Source organism: Chiloscyllium plagiosum, unplaced genomic scaffold (assembly GCF_037043375.1).
Source record: "Chiloscyllium plagiosum isolate Xiang-an unplaced genomic scaffold, Cpla_swu_hap1 HiC_scaffold_45, whole genome shotgun sequence".
NCBI classification, from domain to species: domain Eukaryota; kingdom Metazoa; phylum Chordata; class Chondrichthyes; order Orectolobiformes; family Hemiscylliidae; genus Chiloscyllium; species Chiloscyllium plagiosum.
The window spans coordinates 22366503-22382117 of NW_028270183.1; the positions used below are offsets into that span (position 1 = coordinate 22366503).

At 45.4% G+C, this 15615-nt stretch overlaps 1 protein-coding gene across 11 annotated transcripts in view; it reads left to right on the plus strand.

Moving 5' to 3' along the window:
* The window catches only part of LOC122552175 (adhesion G protein-coupled receptor L1-like), a 631704-nt gene extending 620783 nt beyond the window's left edge, over window positions 1-10921 (plus strand). For 7 of the 11 annotated variants that reach the window (XM_043694723.2, XM_043694735.2, XM_087983421.1 and 4 more), the window contains 4 exons: window positions 3208-3304; window positions 4799-4927; window positions 8523-8540; window positions 9875-10920. In XM_043694723.2, coding sequence (XP_043550658.1) covers window positions 3208-3304; window positions 4799-4927; window positions 8523-8540; window positions 9875-10662 — 1032 coding nt within the window. In that variant the 3' untranslated portion in view covers window positions 10663-10920. Of the gene's footprint in view, window positions 1-3207; window positions 3305-4798; window positions 4928-8522; window positions 8541-9874 lie in introns of all 11 variants that reach the window. The other 4 variants (XM_087983422.1, XM_043694733.2, XM_087983425.1 and 1 more) reach the window with 1 other exon arrangement.
* Window positions 10922-15615: the final 4694 nt, after the last annotated feature.

The window sequence follows — 15615 nt, forward strand, 5'->3', positions numbered from 1 at the left end:
CCCAGTAGAATAGGACCAGGGAGTTACATGTAATAAGATGAAATGTGGCTTAACCAAGGCTCTACTAGAATGAGGCAGAGGGACAGGGAAAATGTCTATGTTTAATAGAATAATGTGATGAGGATATAGAGACCTATAGCCATTACAGTAGTGCTTGGAGACACCAGTAATTAATTTGGCCATTTAATCAGTTTTTATTCATCTTCTGAAGAGTGGGATATCTCTTTACCAACACCCAATATCTTTTCTTAAAATTTATTTCATGGAATGCAAGTATCATTGACAAGGTTGGTTTTTGTTGCTCATCCCTCAGTGCCCTTGATCCCCCACCTTTTCCTCCACTACATCGATGACTGTATTGGCGCCGCCTTGTGCTCCCATGAGGAAGTTGAACAGTTCATCCACTTTACCAACACCTTCCACCCCGACCTCAAATTCACCTGGACCGTCTCAGACTCCTCCCGCCCCTTCCTAGACCTTTCCATTTCTATCTTGGGCGACCGAATCAACATGGACATTTACTATAAACCGACCAACTCCCACAGCTACCTAGACTACACCTCCTCCCACCCTGCCCCCTGTAAAAACACCATCCCATATTCCCAATTCCTTCATCTCCGCCACATCTGCTCCCAGGAGGACCAGTTCCAAATCCGTTCAACCCAGATGGCCTCCTTCTTCAAGGACCACAATTTCCCCCCAGACGTGGTCGACGATGCCCTCCACCACATCTCTTCCACTTCCCGCTCCTCCGCCCTTGAGCCCCGCCCCTCCAACCACCACCAGGACAGAACCCCACTGGTCCTCACCTACCACCCCACCAACCTCCATGTACAGCGGATCATCCGCCGTCATTTCTGCCACCTCCAAACGGACCCCACCACCAGGGATATATTTCCCTCCCCTCCCCTATCGCATTCCGAAAAGACCACTTCCTCCGTGACTCCCTCGTCAGGTCCACACTCCCCACACCAACCCAACCTCCACTCCCGGCACCTTCCCCTGCAAACACAAGAAATGCAAAACTTGCGCCCACACCTCCCCCCTTACTTCCCTCCAAGGCCCCAAGGGATACTTCCATATCCGCCACAAATTCACCTGCACCTCCACACACATCTATTGCATCCGCTGCACCCGATGTGGCCTCCTCTATATTGGGGAGACAGGCCGCCTACTTGCGAAACGGTTCAGAGAACACCTCTGGGACACCCGGACCAACCAACCCAACCACCCCGTGGCTCAACACTTCAACTCCCCCTCCCACTCCACCAAGGACATGCAGGTCCTTGGACTCCTCCATCGCCAGACCATAGCAACACGACGGTTGAAGGAACAGCGCCTCATCTTCCGCCCAGGAACCCTCCAACCACAAGGGATGAACTCAGATTTCTCCAGTTTCCTCATTTCCCCTCCCACCTTGTCTCAGTCAAATCCCTTGAACTCAGCACCGCCTTCCTAACCTGTAATCTTCTTCCTGACCTCTCCGCCCCCACCCCACTCCGGCCTATCACCCTCACCTTGACCTCCTTCCACCTATCGCATTTCCAACGCCCCTCCCCAAAGTCCCTCCTCCCTACCTTTTATCTTAGCCTGCTGGGCACACTTTCCTCATTCCTGAAGAAGGGCTTATGCCCGAAACGTCGATTCTCCTGTTCCTTGGATGCTGCCTGACCTGCTGCGCTTTTCCAGCAACACATTTTCTGCCCTTGATCTGAGGCTTGCTAGCGCCATTTCAAGGATCATTTAAAAGTCACCATATTCCTGTGGGTGAAGACTGTATTGGGTGAGGATTGTAGATTTTCTCTCTTGAAGTGTTTCTGGATTTATTAATTGAATTCTACCACCTGCCATGATGCAATTCGAACCAAATGTTCCAAAAGCATTTAGGCTGGGCCTCTGAATATTATCATTATACCACCATCACCATTGTAGTGAAAATGGCTTTAGTTAGAATGGCATCCCTGTCCTCTCCCAGACCTTTGTGCACTCAATACTTCGAAAGGATCTATATCAGTCTCTTATTTCACTTCCACCATTTTAACCTCCTTTTAAGAATATCTTGTGTTGCCAAGGAAAGGAAGCCCAGCAGGCCACCTAACCAAGTGTTGTAACTCCCTCTGATGCTGGGTGACAACTATGTAGCATTCAAGAATGGTTAGAACTTTCACTGAGTCAGAAGACCAGGGATTCAAGGTTCCACTCCAAAAACCTAAACAGGAGTCCAGGCAGATTCTTGGTATTGCACTGGTAGATAGCAATTTAAATCTAAGCTAATCGTTGAAAGAAAAACCAAGACAGCTTTCTTTGTGGTAGAGTTTAACTACTCAGTCTTATAGTCCTTCCACTTATCAGTCCCTCCTGTCCCCCCTTTAAATGAATTAATCAATTAACCAAATAACTATGTTGATCCTATTAATGTAGTCAGTAACCAGTTGTAGACATATAGTCAACAAGCTATGGTTTACTGTAAGAAACTCTTCTATTTACACCAGCAAAAGGTCTTCCTATCCCACACTAGACTCAGCAGCCCCTGTAAATTTCCTACATTTAAAGAGGATGGTGACAGCAAATTTCACTGAAATGTATGAATTACGACTCATGATGAACAGCAGATCCATAAAACAACATTGTTGTATGCAAACTGCCCATCACATTTCCTATATTAGAACAGTTCAATGCTTCTGAAGTACATCAGTGGCTGAATCTAGACACTGATCTAATGTGTGGGAGGAAAACTCCTTCCTGGTCGAAATAGAAGAGTCTCTTTATAGTTAATAAGTATTAGTTTATAATTTATCAACTAGTTACAGGTTACATTGATACATTTGACATTGTTACAGAGATGGGGGAGTTGGGGGTTAGATGTTAGGTCTTGTTCCTTCGAGATCCCTAAGCTGTTCTGATCACAATTCCCACAACATCACCATTTTGAGTGGTGCTTATGACACGCTTTCATAGGATCATCCCAATAGACAGGGGACTCAGAGGGCTTTCCACTGGGAAGAGTCAATCCTCAGGGCTCTCCTGGGGATAATCCATGACAAGGGATTTCAAATATGCATCAAGTGCTGCCATTGCTTGCTCAAATAGGATTTTCTGCTACTGTCAAGTCTGTTTCTCCAACTGTCCTCTGGTCCACTTCCCCTCTCCCCTGCCCAACAGCAAAGTTTCAGGCCTCAAACTAATGGCTGCAACCTCCTTTTACAGAGCCGGATCCGGAGGATGTGGAACGACACAGTTCGGAAGCAATCGGAATCTTCCTTCATGGCAGGAGACATCAATAGCACTCCAACCCTAAACCGAGGTGCCCTTCCGAAGTGTCTCGGAGGATCTCAGACACTATTGGTGTCACAGATGGGAGGGGGTGGTACAAATTGTGGTGGGAGCTTGTTCATTGGCCTATATGGAGGTGGCAGTAGGTTTGCAAGGCATTGCATTCAATAATGCCAAATACCTTCAATGATCATTAATACTAAAGGACCACTCCCCGCCAAGGGCAGTCTGACCCTTGAAGAGCAGGTACCTCATCTCAGAGGCAGAGGCACTACCCACCACATCACAAAACCTTCCTAAGTTCTTGTCTCTAACTTATTGGAACTATTTTCTGCTGTTTCCAGCATCGAGGTACAAGCTCAGGTTTACCTAGAAGACAAGACTTTGAAAAGAATAGAAGAGTGAGATTCAGGATTTGAGACTCTCAAATCTTTACATGAAGGGGTAAGGGGTGGGGTAAAGGTTGCTAAAGATGTAAAACAAATGATATATTGGATTGTGGGAGTATAAGGAGGGCCACTGAAGACAACTTGTATACTTCATCCTTCTTGATTTCTACACCATTCAAAAAGTCCAAAGCTGATCCTCGACCCCAGGTGTACTGTCCTACCAGATCTCCGCATCCCTCAAATGCCCCCGGTCTCTGCCTCTTCTTCTGGAAGCCAATTTTTGGTAAAGCTGTTCTAAGAGTAACTGAACTAAAAGAACTTCAGCAATGTCTGTTTCAATGTCAGAGTTCTAGAGTCTAGTATTTTGCCTTTGTCATTCTGTCTTTCTCCCTTGCCTCCTCCGGTTTCTATTCTCACCTCTTCCTCTCTCCCTTACTGCCTGTCCCTCTCCCTTACCTCCTCCAGTTTTTATACCTCACCTTCTCATGTCATTATACCACACCCAATCTTTCCCTCATATCCTATAGAATCCCTATCATGCATTTAGAGGCCATTCGGCCCATCGAGTCTGCACCAAACCTCCAAAGAGTATCTCACTTACCCACCCTATCCCCGTAACCCCACATTTACTATTGTTAACCCACTTAGTCTGCACAACCCTGGACACTATGGGCAATTTAGCATGACCAATCCACCTAAGCTGCACATCTTTGGACTGTACGAGTAAATCAGAGCACCCAGAGGAAACCCACGTGACAAAGAGAGTGTGGAGTCACCCAAGGCTGGAATCAAACCTCGTCCTTGGTGCTGAGAGGCAACAGTGCAAACCCCTAAGCTACTGTGCCAAGCTCCCCCTCTCCCTCACATCCTTCTCTCTTTCCCTCACTGCCTCCAGTCTCTCCCTCACCTCTACCTGTACCTATCCTCACCTCCTCCTCACGATACCTCATTCCCTCTCTCCTTACTTCCTCCCATCTCTCCCCTTCTTACTCCTCTCTCTTCCCCTCACACCCTTCTCTCTTTCTCACTTCTTCTCCTCACTTACTTCTTCTCTCCCCCTCACAACTTCCTCTGCCTCCCTTACATCCTTCTTCACCCTCAGTCGAAATTATCCTTTTATTTTCTTCTTCAACTAGGAACTATGGGAAACCACCTGCTGACCAATCCTGTTCTGCAGCCTCGTTCTGGTGCCAGCCCCTACAACACTCTCTTGGCCGAATCAGTGGGCTACAGTGCTCCCTCACCCACCGTCTTCAGCTCACCAGGTTGGCAATGATACTTTCTTCACATCTCTCAGCCCCAAACAGCCCACTGTTGGAGCTCACACTGTGAGTCACATTCTATAATGGGTCTGTCAATGTCCTGCAAACTCACATCAGCACTCACTGGTCATTATATGAACATACAACATTACAGCGCATTACAGGCCCTTCGGCCCTCGATGTTGCACCAACCTGTGAAACCAATCTTACGCCTATCTAACCTTACCATCTATGTGTTTATCCAATGACCATTTAAATGCCCTTAATGTTGACGAGTCTACCACTATTGCAGGCAAGGCATTCCTTGCCCTTACTATTCTCTGAGTAAAGAACCTAACTCTGACATCTGTCCTATATCTATCACCTCATTTTAAAGCTATGTCCCCTCGTGCTAGCCATCATCTGAGGAAAACAGCTCTCACTGACCACCCTATCTAATCCTCTGATCATCTTGTATGCCTCTATTAAGTCGCCCCTTAACCTTCTCTCGAATGAAAACAGCCTCAAGTCCCTCAATCTTTCCTCATTGATCTTCCCTCCTTACCAGCAACATCCTGGTAAATTTCCTCTGCACCCTTTCCAATGCTTCCACATCCTTCCTATAATTTGGTGACCAGTACCATATACAATATTAAAAGTGCGGCCACACTAGAGCTTTGTACAGCTGCAACATGACTCCAATTCTCCGAAACGCAATCTTTCTGCCAATAAAAGCTCACACACTTGCGCCTTCTTAACAACCCTACCAATCTGGGTGTCAGATTTCAGGGATCTATGCACATGGACATTGAGATCCCTCTGCTCATCCACACTATCAAAAATCTTACCATTAGCCCAGTATTCTTATTCCTGTTACTCCTTCCAAAATCAATCACCTCATTCTCATGCCTCCGCATTTTGTGCAATAGTCTACTGTGGGGAACCTTATCAAATGCTTTACTGAAATCCATACACACCACATCAACTGCTTTACCCTAATCCACCTGTTAGGTAACCATCTCAAAGAACTCAATAAGATTTGTGAGGTAGGATCTATCCTTCACAAAACTATGTTGACTATTCCTAATCAAATTATTCCTCTCTAGAGGATTATAAATCCTCTCTCTTATAATCCTTTCCAACACTTTACCACACCGAAGTAAGCTATAATTACCAGGGTTGTCGCTACTACCCTTCTTGAACAAGGGGACAACATTTGCTAACCTCCAGTCTTCTGGCACTATTCCTGTAGATAATGATGACATAAAGATCAAAGCCAAAGGCTCTGCAATCTCCTCCCTAGCTTCTCAGAGAATCCTAGGATAAATCTCATCCGGCCAAGGGAGCTTATCTATTTTCACATTTTCCAAAATTGCTAACACCCCCTTATGAACCCCAATCCCATCTAGTCTAATAGCCTGTATCTCAGTATTCTCCTCAACAACATTGTCTTTTTCCTGTGTAAATAGTGATGAAAAATAATCATTTAGCACTTCTCCTATCTCTTCAGACTCCATGCACAACTTTCCACTACTGTCCTTGACTGGCCCTAATCTTACCCTGGTCATTCTTTTATTCCTGACATACCTGTAGAAAGCTTTCAGATTTTCCTTGCTCTTACCTGTCAAAGACTTCTCATGTCCCCTCCTGGCTCTTTGTAGCTCTCCCTTTAGGTCCTCTAGCACCCTAACTGAGCCTTCACGTCTCATCTTTACATAAGCCTCCTTCTTCCTCTTGACATGAGATTCAACTTCTTTAGTAAACCCACAGTTCCCTCACTCCACCACTGTCTCCTTGCCTGACAGGTACATACTTATGAAGGACACACAGTAGCTGTTCCTTGAACAAGCTCCATATTTCAGTTGTTTCCATCCCCTGCAGGTTCCTTCCTCATCCTACGCGTCCTAAATCTTGCCTAATCGTATTATAATTGCCATCACTAAAGTAAACAAAACTGAATTGTGGTCACCACCAAAGTGCTCACCCACCTCCAAATCTAACACCTGGCCTGGTTCATTACCCAGTAACAATCCAATGTGGCCTCACCTCTTGGTTGGCCTATCTACATACTGTGTCAGGAAACCCTCCTGCACACAGTGGACAAAGGCTAAGGTATCTAAAGTATTCGAACCACAGCATTTCCAGTCAATATTGGGGAAATTAAAATCCTCCTTAACAACTATCCTGCTACTGTCACTCCTATCCAGAATAATCTTTGCTATCCTTTCCTCTACATCTCCAGAACTATTCAGAAGCCTACAAAAAAACTCCCAACAGGGTGACCTCTCCTTTCCTGTTCCTAATCTCAGCCCATAGTACCTCAATAGACGGATCCTCATCAAGCATCCTTTCTGCTACCATAATACTGTCCTTGACTAACAATGCCACACCTCCCCCTCTTTTACGACCTTCCCTGATCTTACTGAAACATCCAAATCCTGGAACCTGCAACAACTATTCCTGTCCCTGCTCTATCCATATCTCCGAAATGGCCACAACATTGAAGTCCCAGGTACCAATCCATGCTGCAAATTCACCCACCTTATTCCGGATGTTGCTGGCATTGAAGTAGACACACTTCAAACCACCTTCCTGCCTGCCGGTACACTCCAATGGCTCAGCATTGACAAACCAATCACTAAACAAACATCTAAAGGATAGTTGTGGTGACTGCAGATGCCTGAAAATATAGGCAGAGCATCCTCACCATTGTTGATGTCCTACTCCACAGACCCTGCAGTGCAGTGAGGAAGCGTGCATTGTTGATGGTGCCCTCTTTCAGATGAGGCATGAAAATTATCTCAATCTTCTCTCTCACATCAACGTGGAACATTATTTAACATTGCAAAGATCAAAGGCATCGCCTTAGTACTGTGGACAACATTTACTCCTCTCTTAGTATCACTAGCTTAGAATATCTGGTCATTTTTGCATCCATGTTTGTAGGATCTTGCTGTGTGCAAGATTGCAACCAAACCCTAAAGCTCCAAACTTTAAAAGATACTTGATGCACTCTGTGGTGAGCTGTCATGAAAGTCACTTTATACATTTTCTTCCATATTTACAATTAGAAACCACAGTTCCCTGCAATTTTCAGAATAAGGGTTGCTAATAATTTACCAACAGGGAATTCCTAAAGGCAATGGGTGTACCTATAACTGAAAAGTGTGAAAATTTCTTAACACTGTAGGCATTATAGTGCACATACCATAAAATATAGGGCCCTGATAACCAAAAGGGTCAATAATCTCTTTAACTGAGAAGAGGCCACACCAAAGAATGGACATGGGTTTCTAAGGCTGGACATCTTATAAGTTGCCTTATCCTGATATGAGACAGGACCCTATTAGGTCCAGTTCACTATCGGTTACACAAATAATGGCTGTTCCTGCACAACTATGCGAATACCAGATCTCTGATGAATTAATTATGGCTGACTAGCATGGAAACTGTATGTATTCATAATTAACAATTAATGAAACTTGCCGCTGATGTGCTTGTGCCTCTGCTGAAAAATATTTACGTTCACAATTTAGTGCTCTGCTCAGATGTCTGATTGAATTTGACTTGGTGATACCTCACTGTTTATTGTTGGTTCTCTCCACATGCTTCCATACAGGGACCTACAGAGAGACAAGTACGTCAGTTTAACTTACAATTCCTCAGTAAATGTAACTGTTTCACGTTTGGGCCTTAACACTTTGTCCTTTTTTAATATTTCTGAATTTCTCCAATTGGTTTGTTTCTGTCACATGGAAGGGTTTATTTTAATCCAAATACCAGCAATCACAATTGTGGCCTCTGAAACTCCAACAAAATTGGTTGCCTCTCTAAATCTTAGATCTTTATCCATTTTTCTCGTGTTGAAAAGCCTTTCGATCAATGTCTAAAGCAGAATACAAATAATCTTAGGCACCCAGTATTCCTAACTGAGGTGCTAGCTGTAGCCATTTGCACTGTCTCTCAGTCTCAAGTGGCAGCCATTTGCAGTGTCTCTCTCAATCCCAAACTGACAACCATTTGTACTGTGTTATTATAATAAGATGGCAGCCATTTTTTTGTGTATCAGTCATCCTCCTGTTGATATTTAGTTGTAGATAATATTGTCTATCATGGAAGCTTTGCAAATTAAATTTTCACCTATACAACCAAGTTCATAATAAAGACAATAGAACTTTGTAAAAATCCCAAGGTGCCTGCACTACTAGCAAGATCTGTGGGGAAAACACAACTGTGTCAGCTTCAGACAAATTTATAGTGTCACTGACAGACTTGGAAGGAGGCCATTCAGCCCATCAAGACTGTGCTGGTTCTCTGTAGAACAGTCAGTTCCATTCAGCTTCTGGTTAGTTCAGCTTCTACTACATTTGTTAGTGTTCAGCTTTCCTGCGTTGAGGACTGGCTAATATGAAGTTATCATTCATCTCTGCTTACCACTGTGACACACTGCATGATCTTCTGAAATTGAACATTGACCCTAGGACAATCTTTCCCCTTTTTATCTCCAGCTGTTGCTGGGTTTATTTTATGAATGTAACCTCACTCAATGCCTACTTTTCCCAGCCAATCTCCAAACATCTTCTAAATCATTCTCATTCTATTTTCTATCAATTCGTATTCCATTCCCAATCAAGTTCCTTTACTTTTCCCAAGCATTCCAACTCTATTTCCAATCGTTTCCACACACCTCCCAAGCATTTCCATTCCACCCCCAATTGTTTTTGCATTCACTTCTCCATCACTCCCAATTATGCTTCCTAATTATCACTGCATTCCTTTTCAATTTTTGCCTTCCCAATCACTCCCCATGTCCTTACCAACTATTCTTCACGCTGCTCCCAATCACCCTCCAACTTCGCCCTTCCACCTTTTCCAGGTGATACTTTTCAGAACAATTAAAGCCAATTTTAACTTAGCTTTGAACCAATGCTTTCTCTTTCCTCATTTGTTTGATGTTGTGTTTATTGACAGAGCACCCAGCAAACATCACAAGGGACCCATGTGCAGTGGATACACTGCCTCTCAACGGCAATTTCAACAACAGCTACTCCTTCCGAAACAATGACTTCAGTGGTGATGGTACCCCTCTCACTGACTGCCGGCGTAACCTCAGCGATGCTGCCTTTGAGAAGATGATCATCTCTGAGCTCGTCCACAACAATCTCCGTCCTGGTGGCAAGACCCTGCCTGGGGAGCAGGGGGCACCAGGCAGCAGCGGGGGTGGCAGTGGAGGAGGGGTGGGAGGTGGAGGTGGTGGAGGAGGAGGAGGGGGAGCCACCAGCAGTGAAGACGACGCCATCGTCCCTGACGCCCCCTCCCTGACCCAGGAGGACAACATGGAGATTGAGCTGATGTACAAGGCTCTGGAGGAGCCCTTATTACTGCAGCGCGCTCAGTCGCTCCTCTACCAAAGCGATCCAGAACTAGAGGAGTCCGAGAGTTACACTGCTGAAATAGCAGATGGCTTAGATGGGCAGTTGCCGTCCCCAAACAGAGACTCCCTCTACACTAGTATGACCAACCTGAGAGACTCCTCCTACCCTGACAGCAGTCCAGAGGTGATGGGTGAGACCATACCCCATTCCCAGGGCAACGACGAGATCTACTACAGCTCCAGGCCCAACATGGTGTTCAGGAGCCAGCTCCAGGCCTACTACCAGTCCAGGAGAGGCAGCAACGATGGCTATGCCATCTCAGTCAATGTGGATGACTCTGTTGCAGAAGGTGATGGGCAAATGCAACTGGTGACCAGTCTCTGAAACAAAAGTGGGGGGGGGGGGGGGGGGGAATGGGTTGGGGATGGGGGGGGTGGTGGTGTTGGGACAATTCACGCACCCAGGGAAAAGTTGCCCTTAGTTATGGCGGAAGCGTAGGGCTGTAATCTGTACAGAAGACCAACCTAGTTGGAGCAGGGCTGCCAGTTGTTTTATTTTTTGATTGTTGTTGACGCTCGACTCTTACAAACCTTGGGATTGCCGGATGAATCAATTACTACCTCCAGCCAACTTCTCCGTACCCCAGGCGTGAGAATGTCGCCGGTTGTTACCTGGGGGTAGGGGGCAGGGAGCAGGGTGGGGGTTGGATGCTGAGGTTGGAGGCAGGATTCATCACCGCTCTGGGGAAGACGGCGGGAGGGGGGGATCGATGCGAGGAAACAGATCTGCAGCCCCGGTCTTGACAGACCCACATCGATCCGCTGGCCAAGGCGGTGAGCGGCCCAACGGTGCGCACACAGAAGGACACCTCCCAGCTCCAGGGAAGCCAGGCAACTCTGACACGATGCGACGTCCAAACCTGAACCCCGCCGGCGGTTTCCGACTTCACCGTTGGCGTACAAAGTGGAGCCGCCTTCGATAAAGCTTCCTGCCCCGCCGAGCCTCCATTTCATCATGTGAGGCGGAGTCTTCCCCTACCAAGACTTTATTTTGCCCAGGCTCAAACGTGCGTGGGACTCTCTTGCTGCTAAGTTGTCTGGAGTCCAGCGTCAAGGTCGATTAACTCCTCCCCAGCATCTCCACGTTTCTTGCAGCCTCACCCCTCCCCCCAAAACGTCGCGGACGCGGGGGTGCGCAGTCGAAGGAGGCGAAGCGACGAGGGATCTCGTGTTGGCTGTGCCAGGGAAGTTGGTTTCTCAGCAGCAACATGTCTGAACCTCGAGCCCTGTCGACCTCAAAACGCATCCCACTCCCTGCCACTTCTCGGGGCCTACCTCGGTGGCAGAAGACGAGCACGCGAGTTACTGTCTTTCGATGGAGCCTCGCACGCGGGCCAGGGGGTGGCGGTTGGTGGACGGTTGGAGATGGGGGCGGTAACCGTGGGGGGAGGGGCGGGGCGAAGGGCAGATCCCGTTCCCGCTCCCGCTCCCGCTCCCGCCCCCGCCTGCTGCCCTCCACCAGAGCTCACAGACAATGTAAATAGCAAACGGATCCACCCGCGTCGGGAAGCCACATTTTTGGTTTCAAAAAAAAAACGTTAACAACAATCCGGATCTTTCCCTGTGCTTCGGTGCCGCCAAACTGGCAGGAAATGATCGACCGACAGAGCTCAGGCCCTGCTTCGTAACGGCGAAGTGAAATTGACGTTATTCATCTCTTACGGTACATGTATTACATACAATTAATGGCCTTCTGCCCCAAACATATGAAAGGATGTACTTTCACCTCAACTTTAAACAAAGAATTCTCGATGGTGGACGGGCCCCATTTTATTTTATTGTGGTTGTAAGTCATCATTGAGCTGTGTCATTGAACAACAAACAAAAAAAAATACACAAAGTGTTTAATATCCTCTTAAACCCTTTGAGTTCTCAGAGCACAAAACCTTTTATAGTCACGTCGTGTCCCCAATTACAGAGGAGGAGGCAGACTAGACAACCGTGTTCAGAAGTTGCCTTTTGTTGCCTTTTCAAAAAGATGGGACTTTTACAATTGGTGTGTATGGGTGTGAGTGTGTAAAGAAAAACAAAAAGAGAAAAAAAATCTTGCCAATATAAGCTTTAGACACAAAGAGTGTTACCACACAGTCTGTTCACAGCACTTTCAACATCAGTCTGACATAAGCTACAACTCATGTCATTGGCCCTTGTGGGCAGCCAACTAAATCTGTACTTTTCTTCATTGTAATACCATGGAAACCGAGGCTTGAGATGTAATCCTCCTGAAATCAGCTCTGTGCTCTGAACATGCAAAGAGGGCTCACTTGTTGAATGTCCAAGAGTAAATCTGAGTCTCTGATGTGGAGAATCCTGTGTGGGGGTCCCAGGTGAGTCAGGCTGTAGCACAGAGGACAGCTTGTCCAAGCGAGCTTCTGGTGAGGAGGAGTAGAGATCAACTCTGTGTTAGTGATGCAGAAGATTAAACACTGCCTAAATTGTGGATGGTGACCTGCACAGCCCAGATGAAAACCCATTAAAACTTGTGCATAGTGCACACTGGTGTGAGGCGTCTTACATGCTTCAAAATTAAAAATCACACAACACCAGGTTATAGTCCAACAGGTTTAATTGGAAGCACACTAGCTTTCGGAGCGACGCTCCTTCATCAGGTGATTGTGTCGCTCCGAAAGTTAGTGTGCTTCCAATTAAACCTGTTGGACTATAACCTGGTGTTGTGTGATTTTTAACTTTGTACACCCCAGTCCAACACTGGCATCTCCAAATCATGCTTCAAAATGTATGACTAGTATGTTCCTTTCCAAGTGTTACTGGGATTGTTTTTAACTAGTTTTCTCTTCTGCATGGTGTCTGGTACTGAAGGCAAACTCCAGTCCTGTTAATACTGACATGGGCAGTCTTTGATGTGCACTAGAGAGGTGTGTGTGTGTGTCTGAATGCTTACACCTGTTCACAATGCAGTCACATATGGATTACAATGATATCTTCACAGCCCCTAGCACAATCACCTCTGATTAACTGCTCATCATCCCATTTTAACTCATCAATACTCAACATGGACACACCAGCTCTCACACAGTGATAAGGTCAGTGCATGGTGAGCAAGACATGGTAGGACTACTCCGCATATCTGGAGAGTGAGAAAGAGAGAGACAGATGGAGTCCCCGTACCAGATTTTCATCCCCAAAGAGTTCAGAAATTTTCCTGCAAGGCACAACTGCTCCAAGAAAAATTGCCATAAATGACACAATTTTAATCCTGGGTTGGGGGGTGCATTGCAAATGTGGAATGGAGCTGGGCTCATCATGCCTGGACATAGGTCAGAGTCAATCACGGGCTGATGAGTGCCAATGCCTTGTTTAGAGAAGTCCACCTCAGTTCCTGGAACTTTATCCCAGGATTTTTGTTAAATATTTGGCCCTCGAGCCCTCCCACCTCATTCTCCATTCCCACCCAATCCTGCTTCATGGCCTCACAACATCCATACTAACTCAACCAGAATCCACTATGTGGATATCTTGGGAACCATGTTGAGATCAAATATAGACATAAATATTGATTACAGATCATAAGCAATCATAAACATAATGCCATCATAAATGAAAGCCCACTGAATATTATCTAAGCTCTTAAGTACCTAACCATACAAAAATAAGCAGATTTTCATCCATAAGCACATACCAAAGACAGCAAATCCTTCAATAACCTCTCAGAGCTGTCAATCAAAATTCCAACTTAAACTAAATCCCTCACCACCACAACTTCACTCCTGTCATCACTCCTGCCCAATAATCATAGGTTGTGGAAAACAGTCAATGATTCATATTAGGTTACTGTGAACAAATGACTTGTAACTTCCAGAACCTTTTTGATTGCTCTCATTGACACATGGAAGTTTTATTTCAGTTTTTTTTAAAGATCTGGGAATGTGAGTACCTTCACAGTTTGAGATTTATTTAAAATATCACGTGTGCAAGCAAGCTTTTTTTTATTTTAGAAAGCTAAAACCAGACACCTTGCTGCTCAGTTGCTCATTTCTCCACATTCAATCTCAAACACACGTAGGAATTGCATGTTCTATGACGAGTGTGAGTCTCAGGTGACATGCATTGATTTGTGCACAGAGCTGTGGGTCCTGAGGCAAATGGCCGATTCTAAGCACCTGCACACGCCAAACCCACTGTACACACCAAGCATATGAGGGAAGCCCACTTTAAACCCCATATCACAACCTACCAGTGATGAAGGGAAAGGCAATCAAGCTGACTCAACAAGGTCTTAAAACGAAGTGGCAGACCCTTCATTTTAAATGATTCCGTATACTTTTAATTCTTAATACAAAGTAAAATTACAAAGGGCCAGGCAATATTTGAAATATTGGCTTATGATCTGATTTTTTTATACTAATATATTACATTTAATGTATATTGAATGTGATTGGAAAGAATGGCTGTCAATGGACGACGAGCTAGTTAATATATTTTCTGTTTATTTATTATGTATTCTACAGACTAATATATAAAATGGAAACATTGGTTGTTGTATGTGTGACTACAGTCTGGTAATTACCATGTACAATCAGACTTAAGATGCAATTTCTTTTGGGGGGGGAGAGGGGCTTACATTGGTTCAGATTTGAGATGAAGTGGTTGTCACATGCCAGATGGGAGCTGGTCACTTATAACACATCCCGTTCTGGGGATGGAACAAGGAATTGCAAGAAGATGGGGATACGAGGGGAGAAAGAAGGGAGCACTCAGTACCCAGAGAGAGAGAGAGTTGCAAATTTCTATCAGTGTCGGAAGGGCTGTTTTCAAGCCTGAATAGCTGAGTTCTACTTGGAATTGTGATACTCCTAATTTGCAACATATTGTGAGGAAGATTCCTTTTCTGGAATACACCACAGGTTCCCCATTGTTAGAAGTTCATCTTTTGAATTCAACCTCATCTCTTTGCTCTCTCTCCTCATCATGTTATATATTTCTCAAGTTCTGAACTTTTCCAGTCCAGAGTTCTCTCAGCACACTACTGGTTTCAGGGTTAATCTTTTATTTCTTGTTCCTGCCAACTCCATTCCTGTCCTCCAGTACTTCTTGCCTCACTATAACCTGTGGAGAATCCAAAGGAATTGGGATGTTTCTCCTCAGTGCAGAGAAGCTCCACTGGCCATGCTTGTTTCTCACAGTGTAGGCTGTTCAGGGTGTATTAAAATGGAGTTTTGGGACCTAGTAGTTGACTGTGGCCTCTTCCAGGACAGTCCTCTCATCACGATTGTATAACTTCCATTAAAAAAAGATTGGAACTAGCTGTTTCTGCATC